General features: G+C 32.7%; 1 protein-coding gene across 3 annotated transcripts in view; it reads left to right on the top strand.

Annotated features, from left to right (window-relative positions):
• LOC107162013 (Transducer of ERBB2) overlaps nt 1-17,533 on the top strand; it is a 47,945-nt gene that overhangs the window by 22,942 nt on the left and 7,470 nt on the right. Inside the window, exons 1-3 of one of the 3 annotated variants that reach the window (XM_015508705.2) lie at nt 10,895-11,161; nt 13,039-13,450; nt 15,984-16,561. In XM_015508705.2, the coding sequence (XP_015364191.1) occupies nt 13,052-13,450; nt 15,984-16,561 (977 nt within the window). In that variant the 5' untranslated portion in view covers nt 10,895-11,161; nt 13,039-13,051. Of the gene's footprint in view, nt 1-10,894; nt 11,162-13,038; nt 13,451-15,983; nt 16,562-17,533 lie in introns of those variants that run through there. The other 2 variants (XM_015508697.2, XM_015508714.2) reach the window with 2 other exon arrangements.

Genomic DNA, 17,533 nt, shown 5'->3' on the forward strand with positions numbered 1-17,533 from the left:
GTCAGGTTTGCTGTAGAGGTATCGCGTGTGGTTTGAAACTGGTCGATAAAAAACAAAAAAAACTGCGGAGAAAAATAACAATATATGCAATCGTATTACGCTGCTCATCAACCTTGAACGTTGCACGTCGAACGAGTATATTTAATATTTTAATTTAAAATTACCATTATCATCAATAATAATAATAATAATAATGATGATAATAATAATAAATTTGTGTACCTATTATAAGTATTATATTCATATAGGGTTGGTTGATGTACATTTAACAATTTTGATAAATTGAAAAAATGGAGAGTAACCTGCTACACAATACGCGTGCATACATGTGAATATGAAAAATGGTTACATAATTCACGTGAACCGACGATTAAAAAATAATTTAAATAATTTTTATATTATATTAATATACAGAGGTACACTATCTACGAATTCAGGATGAGAAGTCTATTCTGCCCTTTTCCCCTGTTATAACTACATTATTGTGCCCCAGTGCTCCACACTGTATATTCCATCATGTGCTATTATATATCTATTTTATACAGTTTAACAGAATGTCAGAATGCAAAAATTAGAAATATCTATTATTAACGACAAACCGCATCAAACACATCACATACGGTTAATAATATTATTTTTCATGATAAACATTTGACCGTTTCACCTAAATAATTATGACTCTTTAGAAAATAAATTAAAAGCAAATAAATATTTGATTTCTATGGAATGAAAAAAAAATGTTCGTTTCGATTTGTGTACGATTTCATCGGACAAATTATTATACTAAAAGAACAAAACAAAATCAATATCGAATGTACACGCACACACACACACACACATACATATATATTTATAAAGTTATATAAATTACTAGGTAGGTTATTGGGATAGGGTGAACGGCGATTGCGGAGTGGTTGCTTTTCGACCTTGACTTTCATTCGTGTAAGAACGGTTTTCCGGCGTTGTAAAAAATAAAATTATTGCCATTTATTATTACACTCTACGACTCTATACTATATTATAATATGTACGAATATAACTCCGAGGTTTGCGTGGCGCTTACAATATGTGCTTTAATGAATTCGACCTTGCGTTAGGTTAGCTTTACGAATTTCCACACACAAAGATAACAATAGTGTAATTACTATATAGTCGGAGACATATTACACGTGTTTATTTATCTCGTAAAAAATATTCCATATGATATATTATGATGTATATATTAATTTTATTGTTTCCAGTTTTACGTCGCGCATGTAAAAATATTTAACAAAAATATCTAATCAGAAACCTTCTAGAAAATATAGAGGACACTCATTACGTGTCATTGTAAACAATACGACATACATTCGGATTTAACTATGCATGAATAATGTACCGTATGTATTCAATTGAAAAATTCGCAATAGTCAATAGTTAATGTAGGTAATTAAATATTCATAACAGTCTCGATAATGTATTCATAAAATATAGATAAGACTTGTGAAAAGTATAGGTGCCTAATATTTATCATAAAATTTCTGTGGTACTCTTTAGATAATAATCGAAGTTGAAAAAGTGTCTTTATAATTTTCCTATTTCTAATGATGTTTTTCCGTGTTTCATAATAATATTTGTAAGCATCTGAATATCTGATAGACAGTGTATACATATTTGTACTAAACGACTAAACATATTGTAAAGTATTATAGTCATGGGTGGCATAACCTTCCGGGCAGTTCACGCTGTCTGAAAAGAGAGGCCACCGCCCGCCACCAGGGCATGGCAGAAACCTAAGGGTGCCCATTCGAAATTCTGCCAAAAAACATCCAAGAGTACCAAACCTACAGTTCCCTCCCTCACAGTTCCACAGGCTAATGGCCCTTGTTGTCGGAGCCTCACCCCCCCCCCCCAAAAAAAAAAAAAGTATTATATTCATAAATAAATATTATTTCATGGGATTTTAATTCCGAAAGAAATGTTGTGATATTTTTGACTTCAGAAGAATTACGTTAGATTAATAATAAAAATAAAAATTCACATGTTGTGATTTATTCAAAAGGTATTTACTATGGAATGCTGATTTTTTTAGGCAAACAGAAATAAAATAAAATATGCAGATACCTACGTTTATTTTACCAAGTAAGACTCGACTCGAGTAATAATTGTTATTGTGATTTAATTATCGCATATCGTGTTAGATTTTTAAATGTATATCACAGCGATTAAATAAAATAAGCTTTTAATGAATTTTGTAACACCTCTATGCATATTTCTAGATAAATTTCATACTGAAATTCTTCTTAACGTTATCGTAAGACAAACAATAAAACGCTCCATTTTGTTATTTACTTATTCACTTCTACACATGGTTATTGTCAAGAGTTCACGATTGTACCAAAATTATGAGTGTTATATTGATTTTAATATATCATCAAGTGTGAAGAAGATAAAAAATTAAAAACGACAATACAGCCAATATAGGTACAATTGTACAAAATAATAAAGTATATTATCGAGCTTATTCCTGCAAGATTTTGTTTTTAGCGTTTTTAAATTAACAATATTATTATGACACATCATTATATATACCTATTAATATTAATCGTATAATAATACATGCATACAAATTATATCTACAAAATATTAATCTAATTGGTGTTTGTCAGTAAGCCTATAGTTTATATAGGTTTTATATTATAATAAAACTGTATTTATACATGTATAATATAATTATGTAGGTTTTACAAATGGTTTTCTATAAAATTTGCAATAGCACTATAATTATCGTTTATGATTAACATATTTATCGTCATCATCGTACAATATAATATGTATGCATTATGCATATATAGTGTGTAGCAATATATAAAGTATATTATTGTAAACAACGCTGTTTTTGAAAATGTCGTAATTTGGAACATGAAAAGAGCGCTGCAACTGCTAAAGTGAATGGGATGCAACACATTTGAGAAATACCTTTAAAAGTTCTAATCGAACCTCCAAAATTATCCAATTCGCGTGACGTTAATATTGTAATCAAATAAATAATAATTTCGTTTTAGGCTATGGAGTATGATGAGGTATGATGTCATATCGTATAATATTATCTAATATTGTGAATTATAAGAAATCAACTTTTAAAGTACTTATCAGTAGGTACTTATTTTGAAGCACTCACTAAATAATGTATGTGAATAAAAAATATATACCAAAAAGGTCACTCTTCTTTTGGTTTCTTGCTTGCAAGATAGAAAAAAAAACAAAAACATTGCGGGCAGCAGGTCAAAAAAATAAATAAAATATAAATACCACAAGACGCACCTGAGATTCCGGTCATGGGTGGCCCAAACCATTTACCAACTACTAATATGAATATGTCACGATGAACAAATAATATTAACAAATAAATAAATAATGTTATTAATTAATATATATATATTTTAAAATTAACAAATAATATTGCATCACTGCAAATATTTAAATATATTATATATTATATACTTGTGTGGTTCAAGATAATACGACGCAATAGCGTAATTGTAATATTTTATAAGAATTATACCAGTAGCCTACCTAGTACCTACCCAAGATTTATCGATGGAAAGGGATGATTAAACAAAATGAATCAGAAATTGATGTCTTAACAAACTAGTTTCAATAAAAAGTAGTATAGTAGGTTTAAAAGATTTGTACCATACCACGGCCAATGTGGTGTAGAGGCTATAAAGACACCTTAGCCCCGCTAGGTATAAGCTCTGAATATCATACACATATATAGAAATGTTATGAAATCATATTTTTGTTGAAAGCCAAAGCGCTAAATACAACAAAATTACTATACGCTCTAACTATAACGAGAAAACACACGTCGAATCTGCGCATCTTCACGCAGTGGCACACTCCTGCGATCGAATTCCACTGTGCAACAAGGTGTCGTGTAGAATGGGGTAGTGTGAAAAACTGAATTTTTGATAGGCTATCGCGTGTCGTCTCGCTGGACAGAGTTGAGAGTATAAAAAACGTTTTCCTTGATGTGGAACTTGAAAATAAAGGGTCCATAGCCATGACGTGGTCGAATATCTATCTGTGCGTCATATGTTTCGGTGGACACGCTACCCTAGGGTAGGTTAGGTTAGGTTAGCGTGTTTACACGTTGGATACGAGACGGTGCCGATAAGAAAGTACTGACTATATGACAAAAGATATGCATTAAGAATCATACCAACAACCAGGAATGGAAAACGTTTTTAATATAGATTTAAAAAATATAGCGTTAGTTGTTTAACGATATTTTTCTAGATCGTTTCTAAATAATGTTTTTTGATAATTTTGTCATGTTTTTTTTTAATTCTTAAAGTATAGGTACTTTAAAGTTAAAGTTATTTATATTTAATATTAAAATTAAAATTATGTAAAACTTAATTATAATTTATATGGAAATTAGAATGTCTTAAAATTTTAAAAGTGTATTATTAAAGTGGAGCACTAATTCTTGAGATAAAAATAAAAATAATCCTGAACTCACAAGTTTATTATTAAATTATAATAAATACATATAAAAATCAAATAGTACATGCATTTATAGTTGCACACATTTGCAACTACTCAGCAGTCAGTTAACTGGGCAACCATTTTTCGATGAAACAGAATTATTATAGTATTTTCTGTCATGGTATAAAATTAATCATGTATTTTCGTTTTCATATTTTTTCGATTTTGTTTTTTTTTCGTGATCTTCATTTAGCAGTTGTCTTTCAATTAATTTTTTTATTTTTTGGTTTGCTCTTTAAAAAGGTTTTTTATCCCTGCTGTAAAACGACGATTTTTCTCGGTACCCGCCTCGATCGTGTCGCGCGTGTCGATTAAACATAAATCCCCTCTCTCCCACGCCCCCACACCACTAATGCGCTTCACCCGATCATCTATATTTCACACATTATAACAATATAAAACCGTTGCCGTGACGCCATCAGCTGCTGCTGGTTATAATATCTGCAACTTTGTACACAATATTATTGTTACTGTGGCACCTGCACACGCGCAATTACATTTCGTGACAAATACACAAAGTGTGTTTTTGCACCGTGTGCCGTGTGCACTTACAGGTAGGTATGACGACAACGTGGCGAATTCGAGAGGTAAACACGCGTTTGTCGATCGAGTTTCAAATTTTATATTATAATATTGTAAATATTGTAATATTACCGTAAGCGTAATAGTGGTACGCGGGCGCGTTAATATAATAATAATATGGCTATGAAGTATGAACCCTGTCCTTTCGGTCATATATGTGTATATTATGGTGTATACCTTTGACCTATTATTGCAATATATATATATAACCGTTACCGTAGTCGTTATTACGATAAACAATATCATTTTTACAATATTATGACGTTGTCTAACATAAATTGTTGGATAGGTGTCCACTGGCCGAACGATCGACAATAGTGTACAGATAATATAAATTGCTCGACGGGTCGGTTGTTTAATTTTTTGGATTTTGGACGTCGACCCCTTCATGGACTTATTATATAGAGAACGCACTGATAGCGGCATGAAGGAGAGAGAGTGAAATTACAGCATTTTTAGAAAATCAGACATACACTATATTATACACTTAGAGTCCCATCATATAAACATTTCTTCATTTGCAGGATTGTCGCTTGGGCTCATCACCGAAAATTCAATTATTATCGTACGAAATGAGTGCGAAAAGTCTCACGTACAAAATTACTTTTACATTTTTCCATAATATAAACACTAAATACCCATTGTAAATAGCAACTATAATAATGTAGTAAAATGTATTCCAAAATTTAATGTATACATATATATATATATTTTCCTTTCTTTTTCTTGTATAAATTTTAACTAAAGTAGGCTAAAAACCTGTGTTGTTGAAGCCTTAATAAACTTTGAAAAAAAAAAATTACTTTTGATTTTATACGAGTTATTTGCCTATATACGTAATATGGATTCACGCGATCGTACCTCCTGTACTTTTGCTCGCGTTGTTCGCTGATTACTGAAAAACCGAAAACGACACAGCTGTTTTATATACAGAGCGATACGCGTATATTATTATATTGTGATTTATATCTGCTTAAAAATAAACCACACGAGCTGTATGTCACACTATACTCGATCGTGTCCGGGAAAAATATTAGTATAGGTAGACCGTAGTCCGTAGGTAAGTTTCTACGTTCTTCGTTCGTTTTGCTGCGAACAGATATTGCTGGTTACTATATCCGATTCCTTGCGAACGTCATATTTCAAAAATCACTATTAAATGTGTATTGTTTCAGTTTCAAATGTGGTAGTTGTAGACATTTAATTTTTTTTTAAATAAAGCATCTACCGTGGTGCATTAACGGATGTAGGCCAATTTATTTCTAAATAATTCTCGTTCGACCTATTTTTGCTCGCGTTTTGTTTCTCGTCATTATATGCTGCAGGTAGGCAGGCTATATAATATTACACTGGTTTACTCGTTTACTCGTTTACATCAGAGCAGACTCGCCAATCAACATGACATTATAAATACATACACGATATAATAGTAAATAGAAATAATAATAATCATTTGTAATCGAATGCACTTTAAATACAAGTTTACGGTATAATACATTGTACATGCGTGTTCACAATAATTATTATGTATATAATATCGAAATTCCGGTTTTATTTCACTATCGATTTTACACCGACTTCTTTTCATGTTTGTTATGTTTATATAAATACGTCATATCCATATAAACACACACACGCGTATATAATATATATAATTATTATGAAAGCACAATAGGTTAACTTTTAGTTAAAACTAGAATAATATGCAATGCTGTACAAATGTATAGATATGGCTGTACGTCCTATGTTCATATTTAGCAGGTATACACATGCTGTGTTATATTTATATACAGTTATGCAATGCGCTCTTATGTAGCACGCGAATGCCCCGACTGACTTATTATACGAATAACAACGCATTTATGATAGTGTACATAAATATTGTAGTTCGTAAGCGTTAAAGAAAAATAAGTATTATGGATATTATTAAAATAATTATAACAATATTAATAATAAGTAATAATATATTATAGTTATCTTAAGTCGTATACATATCACATCACAATAAAGCGTTGTAGAACAAATTAATAATGCGCACGCAATGCGAGGATGTACCTAACTCGGTTTCTACAAAATAATATTGTAATACATCATTTACAATAATAATAAAATATTAATTCTGGAAACGCTTGCTGCGCTAAACGCGCTAATGCGCGCCATATACCTAGGGCCACACGTGTCTATCAATACAATCGTCTCTAATTACCATCAGTCTGTCGCTTTATGTGCGCAATTTTTCAAGGTGCGAATATTTAATACGAAATTATGTTTTTTTCCTTTTCCCAATAACGACGACTGTCGAACTGGCAATCGGAGCGCGTGTTGAAACAAAAAGGCGTAGGTAAAAAAACTATACATAAAACCGTTTGACGATGTAAAATGTGACTGATATTATATTATTATGACTATTATTGGAGGTATGCATATGAATAAATATAATATATAAATATATTCAGGCGTCTGTCATCTTTACTATTTACTTAAGATATTATTGTTTTAATTTTTAACATTTTGCATGAATCGATCAATTTTTATATTGTCGGCTGTGTATCATCATTATTACATTAATAGGGGAGTGCTCTATATTATAAAAATGATTTAAATCGATGTCGTCCTATTTTATTTTTGTGTTGATTGTCATCGTTTTAATCGATTTCGTTTAAATAATAATGAACAAAAGTATATTATGTTCATAGAAGATTACATAATCAATATTAGTTTATACTTTTTTTTTTGCGAAATACATATTCCTATTTGAATTATTCAAATCCACTTTATATACATGTTTAATAATTCTATAGTAAAACGATATTTTTTATGAAAAACGAGTTGTACAATTAAAACAAAATTCTTAAAATAAAAATGCAAAACTGCTCATCGATGAAAATAAATTAATCAAGTTTAAAACAGCAATGAGCAGATAAAAATAAGTTAAAAAGAATTAAAACCAAACTCACCTAATTGTATCGTAATTAAAAACTTTTATGATGTGTGCATTATGTGCATCTAGTTACTTTTTACAAAAATATTCTGCTCTTTTCGAAACTTGCTCGTTGCATTTGAAAAATTCGATTATTAAAAATTGTCAGAAGAGTGAATTTGACATTTTGACGTGCTTGAATTTGGGAACAACGACGGTGGACAAACAACATGAACATGACGTGTGTTTATTTTTAGTTACAAATTTATGATGTATATAATATTATTATATGTATTCGTTGTAAAGTATAACGCACAAAGTGCCAAAGTGTATTGCTAGATATATTTATAGTCTTTATACTATACCTATGCATTTAAATAATAATGTTTTTTTTGTATTTTGTATTTAACAACATAATAATATTATACTCAAGCCTAAACGGTCCGAAAAATTTTAAAGTAAAAAACAAATTAGTGTCTTGTTTGTCCCATCGGCCTTGGCTGAATCGCCGTTGAATATTATTTTAAGAACATTAAAAACGTCCGCGACGATTGGCAACGGATCAATATATATTATGCGGCCACACGTTGCAGCCAATTTCCAATGGACATATTATATCATGTATATAATGGGTACACATTATGTACATTGTACATAGTATATATTTTATTTGTTATTATTTAAATTTTCGTTGAATATTTTTTATGAACGACCATATTATACCATGCGGTATATATGTAATATTGTACATGACGTTCATTCGTTTGATTTAGAACGTTTTTATTTTCTTCGAGTGTTGTACGTTTTTCTCGAAAGTGATATAATATACCGTTGGCGACGTGCATAAATACCATAATATATTATACTTACACGTGATTTGAGTGCGTGCATATACGCAGTGAAGGTGAAGGCGCAGAATATTCTGTGGTGGTGTTGGCTTCGAGTTGTGACCGGTGGGGGGGGGGGGTGGAGAGGCAGGTTTCCTCGTCATGCTATAATCGAGTTGAGATAGGAGTATAATATAATACGTATGCTCGACGGACGGACGACGGTTGTCGTTCGATTTCGTTTAAAATATTAAGCCTTATAATAATATGTTAATAATATTTATAAACGTCCAATATATTATACAAGAATATCTCAACCGCATTAGTTTCTCCCTTATCGAAAACTCTTTTCTAATTAATATATCTTTGAAATTCAATTTTGGATTGGGTATAAGTATAACACTGTATTTATAGAGACTAATTAGAGAGTCATAATAGTGATTATTAGTGTCCGGCGCAGTAGTTTTCCTCTTACTTTTTAGTTTTTGGTGAAAATAAAAAAAAACTTATATTTGTTTACGTGTTTCTTAAAAATCCGTTAAAGTAGCCAATGTATGTATGTATTTCTCAAGTCGAATTATAGTAATAGATAACTAGATACAAATGGTTGCGGGAAAGTCTTATATAGTTTTGGCCGGAAGCATCCGTCATACTGCGGTGGGGTACGGTCGGTACGGACGTGCGTATGTACGAAGAGTGACTTAAGTATAGTGAGCACAAATATATGGGTATGATATTTTTTTTTTTTTTTTTTTTTTTTTTTTATTTTGAGGTAAAGGCTTCAACATCAAAAGGTTATTAGCCTAAAGTTATAACATTAGTGTACAAGATAATATAATATATACAGATATTTACAATTTTACAATTTATGTGCAAGATGGATATGATGAAAATATTTGTAGATAGCTTCGGTGTTTTCTTCACTGAAGGCGAGTTGAAGGGATGATGGAATCTTGAAGATTTTCCGAGCTAGGGAGTATTTTGGGCATCTTGTTACGATGTGTTCGATCGATAAAGTCACGTTGCATATGGTGCATACTAGGGTATGATATTATTATAAGTATAACTATGGGTATTACTAGTGACTTAAAAATTACAATGCTTTTATCATAAATCGATATCGTTTTAAGTATAAGAATATATTGAAGGAAGGACACAGGTAGACATAATAATATTATTGTTGCAGACTGTGGTGCTGCCACAACTTAACGAAACGCACTGTTACAGCGGCGGCGGCGAACGAAAAGCGGCCCAACATTATATTATTATCATTTACATGTGCACAACATATTATATATATATGTATGTATGTATGTATATGTAATATTATTGCGATTTATGTCATTATATTAGTTCGACCTTCGGTCGCGATACGAACAATAGCCGCGTAATAACGATGCCAAACATCCTGGTTAGGGCTGAACGGTTCTATTCAAGAGTGCGCGTATATATAGGTATATATATATCCGTCGACACTGCGTGAATATATAGGTTAGGCCGTTTTAACCGGAGCCAAACGGGCTGTGTGCGACCTTATATACGGCGGCAGTGTTGCTCTTCACGTTATGTCATGATATATTTACACTTGTATACAATGTACATACACACATATATATATATATATATATATACTTTATGTATAAGTACCTACAATTATATTATATATGAATGCGTTTACCTTTATGTTTTCGTGTGCGATGTGTACGCCTGCGCGCTTATATAATATATATATATATTACAATGTGCCTTGTACAATATCAATTTTCTGCAAATAATAATGTACACGCTATATATACTATAGCTGTATGTGTACAATATTATATATCATTGTAATTTGTAGTATACATACGCGTGTGTGCGTGCGCACGTATATATCTATATTGTGCCCAGTAGTAGTTGGATGTTAATTAGTTGTTAGGTCGGCCCGTTCGGACTGCGGATATTACTCAGTATAAGGTAAACGCGGCGAGTAACTGTGCGCAACGTTGCGAACAAAATATTTTGTGCAAATCTGCAGAGTTCCTATTCGTGCAATATAGTAAAATATAAAAAGTGTCTCTATGAAATATGTAATTTTTATTATAGTATATATATATATATATATATATAGGTAACGTGCGCGAATTACAGTGGTGGCGTAAAACTCTGCATAATAGGTATATTATGATGGAAAATATTATAAATACAATACTTGTCATGCTGTGACGTACGTGGGCGAACCATTTCAGACGATGCAGTACAGCTGCTGCACTAGTCGAAAAATCGTGTATTGATCGTGACCTGTTACGCTTGAATTTCGGTAAATATATTATTAATGCCCAATAATATGCATAATATACGAAAACTGTTTATCTAAAATAACTTAATAAATATATAAAATACAACGTGTAAGTGGTGTAATGTATTTGACATATTATTATATATTATTTACGTATACAATTATTGTAGTACTAAATAAATTTATAAAATGGTTGTCACTTGTCAGATGTATAATATTATTATGATATTTATTCAGCAATGTAAGTGTAGGTTGTAGGTTATTATATTATATAATTGTTATATTTGTAATAAGTATAGATACCGCATAAAGCTTTCTATCCGAAAGCGGCGCCAAGCTCTTGGAATAATAAAATAATCATCCGATTGTTCCATGATGACGACCTTTGCACACACGCACACGAGTACACACACAATCGGTCATATTATTACCTATGTTTCTAGGTCAACGAGTTATAAGCCGTTCTGCTGACATTTTCACCACCGCACCATATAGTATAGTATGGCGTTTATATGCCTATTAAGTTACCTAAACCTTGAAGCATTATTAGGCTATTTAATGCTATATTATAGAACTGCAGTTATACTATAATTATAGTGATGTTTCTGGCTTCTGCGATAAAACATTTTTGCTTGGGTACTTATCGATATGATTACGAACAGAGCTAAATTTACCAGGCTTAATATAATATATCTTATGATATTATGTAAGTATGGATAACGACTGAATACTGTGCGCACGATCGTCGCGATCGCAATGCGTCTGCGAGAGGAATAATGGTAATAATTATTGTGTTCCAATCGACGTCGATGACTTTATAACATTATATTTATTTGTGTAGCCTTTGGCCTCTATAGATATCAATGTATATACATTTATGTTCGCAAAAAAATATAATTAAAATTTATCTCAACGATTTATAAGTATAAATTTATTGCAGTTTTAACCACAGCGAATATATAATGCATGTTAAGGATTAGAATATAATAAACATGGCATGACGTATGACATAGGTCATAAAAATTTTACACTGTGATATTTGAGCTTTTGTATCATTTAATTAAAAATATGTTAATTTTAATTTGTAACAAGCTTTAAGTCAATCGCGCGTACCGCACGCGTGACATGATTGTTGTAATATAAATGACTACACGTAGGTGGCAGAGGTAAATTTATAATATCATAATTCATAATACCTATTATATTTCATTTAAACATGTAACAATCATTTTTCCAACGATTTTTCTCTATTTTCCAAGGTATAATTGATACAACATTATATACAAAAAAAAAATGTACCTACATAAATAAAAAATATTTAAAACAAAATTGCAATAAGTACTTAGATTTTAGATTTGCAATTATTTAAATATGCATTAATCGTCTCTGCCAACTGCAAGAAACATATAAACCATACTATATATGAATAATATATGACATTGTATTTTCATGTATCGTAACGTGTAGAAAGGATAACGCATATCGGTAACTTTTTACACATATAGGCATAAATGGTATAACATATATATGCGTAGTCTTTGCATATTTAGATATTTAGACAAGATTTTGGCGTCATTTTATGATGTATATAATATACCCACTAAACACCGATTACTGAGGTTTTATTTAGAAACTAAAAATCTAAAAATTAAAAGTAAATTTTATGAACTCTAAATATCAGTAGTATATGGAGGTTACCATTTAGTTGTAGCAACAAAAATGACCAGCCATGATTTAAAGTGTAAATATAATAATATTAAGTACCTATAGGCGGGACTTGATATTATGTCTGATGTGCGTCACACAGTCACACGTCGTAAACTTAAGTCTTTCACATTATTTCATGCAATATCATAAATCGATTGACATTAACAAAATTTTTAAATATTATTTTTCAGAAATCGCGTCAAGATGCATATCGAGGTTAGCGTAGCGTTGAACTTTGTGATCTCGTACCTGTACAACAAATTACCCAGACGACGAGTGAATATATTCGGCGAAGAGCTGGAAAAATGTCTGACTGAGAAATTCGCTGGACACTGGTACCCGGAGAAACCGTACCGCGGCTCGGCGTACCGGTGCATCAAAACGGGATCTCCGATCGACCCGGTGTTCGAGAAGGCGTCCCGCGAGAGCGGCGTGGCCATACAGGACATCCTGGAGAACTTGCCACAGGATCTGGCCGTGTGGGTGGACCCCGGCGAAGTCAGTTACCGCATCGGCGAGAAGGGTGCCGTGAAGATCTTGTACAACGAGAACAGCGGTGGCCTACAGTTCGACACACACGACGACCGGACCGCCGACCGAGAGGTAATAATGCGCGTTCAAATTGTTTTTATTTGTTTTTATTTAGGACAAATTACAACAAAAAAAGTAAATCAAAACCTATTTCTATAGATTTTGTGGGGGATTTGTGTAGAACTATTATTTCTCTCCCGCTTGTTATATTATCGAACTCGTAAGCTCGTATAATAAGAATTTTTTTTTAACTTATCGAATCATTTGATAAAGTGAGTATTGCGTATTAAGTCGGGACGCGAGATATAGAGTGGCGAGTACAACAATCGCACAGCATATTATAACGTGACCATATCAAAATTCAGTTTACCTACAACATCTGACACACACTTGCACTTCATTGCAGTGATGACATTACGCCAAAATGCTCTGTTTGTGTATCGCCGCGCCGCCAGCGAACGAATCGACGAAAAAGCACGACAATACCTATATATGTATATAGACATTGTGTATACATATATATACATAGTAATGTATATATTATACTGTAGTGGCACGATAATGACGTTATATATACTGATGATTATCACTGATCATCTGCAGTATATAATGCGCACTATATAATTATGCATTATTGCAAGTATACAGCACGCGTTACTCGATAATTTTAACGTTTTCCTCAGATTTTCCTATCTTAACCCGAATGTCCACATTTATACTTTGGTGATATATATATAAGTAGATACAATAAATAACATTATCTATACTCGCATCCGGCGTCCGAAATCACATAATATTCCTTCAATTCTATACATGGATTCTGTGAATAACAATATAATATGTTATAATTTATGCATCCTGTATACCTTGACGCACTCATCTCCTGACGCCTAAACTTCGGAAAACGGGTGGTACCAGTCTTTGATCAGGAGTTTATCAACACTTTCGTTTTGTCCACTTCAATGATGCCATGAGGAGTGCAATAATATATTACGCAACGTGATTACAACAACGCAAAAACGGTTTAACTTAACCACGGGTATATAACTCGTCGAGATTTTTGGCCGGAATTTCGTCACACCGCACAACGTTATATATGCATAAATATATGTGTTATGTATATATATATATATATATATGCGCTCTCGTGGACACCAAGACCGCGAATATAATCGTAACGCGAAAACGGTACGATAGAGGACGGATAGGGAGACAACGTCCGCCACAACATTTTCGTATAAGATTATAACCGACGGAAAATATCGTGGTTATACGAATTCCCGCCCATTAACCACGAGTATACCGTAAACAATTTTTTATGCGGTCGCCTATAAGCCACGCGATGACAACCGCGGACGGACTTGTCTAAACACCGCGACCATTATTTATAAGGCCGCTATAGAAATAATTTATTTTTAAATTTGGGTGGTACAAAAGGACTATTAAACATTTTTGGTTTCACCTCTTTCGGTAAACAATGTATAGTTTTTATAATGTTTAATAGTGTCGTTGTCTCCAACAACGAGCATGATGATTGATTGTACATTAACTTTTTTAAATACTGCAGCTGTGGTAGGGCGGTGAAACGCGCGGGCGATTTTAGTATATGATTTTATAAACGTAATACTATAAGTATAATAGAAATATATTGATTTATATTAGTGTACTATACTCAACATTTCATTCAAAAATAAGACTTGGCCACACGGTCGTATATATATATTAAAATACATATTATAGCGGTCACGGTTCCACTGCAATACAATAAGGATTTGCATTAGAATACTGTCTGGACGGGAAAAAAAATTCGTTCCTCGAGAGAATAAGCTACAGAGTGATGGTAAAGACTGAATATTAAATTAATTATTTTTATAGAATGGAAAATTAAAGTCTATAGGGGATTCAGCCGTCGGAATTATCGTAACGCATATCATATTTCGTCGTACGTTGTTATAATAAACGAAAGTTTGAATAAAGTGTTCAAGTGTAGTGTATACGTGTCGTATATAATTATACTAGACATATGCGTGCAGACGAACAATACGACAAAAGCTAAAACATTTAATCCCTTCGGAGCTCGAACATATACAGGGTGATTTAGTTTTAAGCGTAATCCACTTATTTTCTCGTTCAACTTTTTGGTTTTGAATTTTATCGTAATATTATATTTTATATAAGTTGAAGTACCTATCTATACGTATTATTACACTACATTTTTACAAAAAAAACTAATATGTATATTTAAATTTTTTTTGTGATAAAAATTGTTTAATACCAAAAGTACCTATATCTATTTAGGCAAAAATTGAAAAAAAAAACAATGGCGTATCCAAGGAAATCACACTATAGATAATTTATGATAGACTCAAGTCTTCTACATATATATTATATATATATATCGTTTGGGTCACGCTTTTAAGTTAAAGCTATACACAAACTCGATTTTATTAAAATTGCACGTAAATATTAATCCATAGAATAGATAATCTGCATATATGCGAGTCTGTGTTTTGTAGACTACGAATAATTATACTATTATTATTCGGTTGCAGTATACTATGTTTTTTTTAACTTGTCTAACGATTTGTGTTTATATGTTTTGCAGGTCATCAAAACCTTCAACCCCGAAGCGCAGTGTTTCCGGCCTATCGATTCAGTAGCGTCCAGCTTGAGTTCTCTGAGCATTTCGCCACCGGACAAGTGTTCGGTCGGTTCGCCAACGCTTGGCAGCGGTTCCAACAACTCGTCACCGACGCATCATAACCATCTCCATCACCACCACCAACAACTACAACAACAACACCATCCTCACCAACAGCAACAACAATTAATACAGCTACAACAGTCACAGCACAACCAGCTGTTGTTCGGCAAGCCGTGTGGCGGAAGCAGCAGCAGCAGCAGTAGCAGCAGCAGTAGCAGCAGCAGCAGTAGCAGCAGCAGCAGCACTGCAAGCAACGGCAACAGTCAGCAATCGCCGCAGCAACAGCAGCAACAGCAGCCGCGGAGCCCGAACGGTGCAGGTCCTGCGGTCGCGGCTGGCGCTTACGTGCCGTGCCGACAGCCATCGGTTCCGTTGACGTTTACAACCGCCTCGTTCGCGCAGACCAAGTTCGGCAGCACCAAACTCAAGTCCAACAACAAGCGAGCTAACAGGTTTCTGATGACTGATGTTATGGAAAAGTAGGCGAACACGTACCTACAGTTTTGACCATGACGATGCGTTATATGTGCCGTAATATTGAACTCTCGCGTTGGTGATGCGGTGATTGATGAATGATAATGGTAGTTGGGTAGGTCGTAGGTGGGCGGTTCGATTACTGCACAACTTACTGTGCCGTGAGAAAAATATCCCGCAGACAGTGGCTTCTACGGTTTTTCATTTTAGTTTTGGCCAAAATTAGAGCTAGGATTTCGTTCATGGCCATCTTCAATTCCGGCCATTCCGGAGAATTTTACTAGGATAATTTTTTAGAGTTTTTGGGTCATAAATTAATTTTTTTTAATCTGAAATCTATTGATGATAATATTTTAAAATAAAAAAACAAGGTTCCTCATACATTTTTGTTATAGGTAACGATTCAGAAATATCGAAAATACATATAAAGAGCATTAATTATTATATAAGGATTTTAAGTTTACATTTTGACGAAATTGGATATTTCTTAGATCGTTATTGGTTTGTTGCGAAACGAAAAATATTAACCTTTAAAACTGTAAACATTCCACAATTAGGTGCCATACATATATAATTTGTATTATTATTATGAGATCAGTTCCACTAAATTCGTTAGGAAAATTTAATTTTCGATTATAATATATACGTTCAGATTTTTACTTCTCGATAAAATAATATCTGCCTATACAATTACACAAGTTAAAAATCATGTTTTAACTCATCCCGTGTTATTACCTATAGAGTTTAATGAAATGGACTGGTTCAACTATTATTATTTCAATAATAATAATTGGCGTGCCCTCTACTGTAGAGACTGTAAATTTTATACTGTTAAATTGTTTATCAAGACTTAAAGTATTTTGGTTAAAAATATGCTAGGGACCCGGGCAGCGATCGCTGTCTAGCTGCCATGACCATACCGACACCACACATAGTATGTATACGACAAACGACACTAGATTTCACGTGATTTTATA

This window comes from Diuraphis noxia, unplaced genomic scaffold (assembly GCF_037042655.1).
Source record: "Diuraphis noxia isolate RWA-SAM2 unplaced genomic scaffold, SU_Dnox_SAM2 contig0004, whole genome shotgun sequence".
In the NCBI taxonomy this organism is placed as follows: domain Eukaryota; kingdom Metazoa; phylum Arthropoda; class Insecta; order Hemiptera; family Aphididae; genus Diuraphis; species Diuraphis noxia.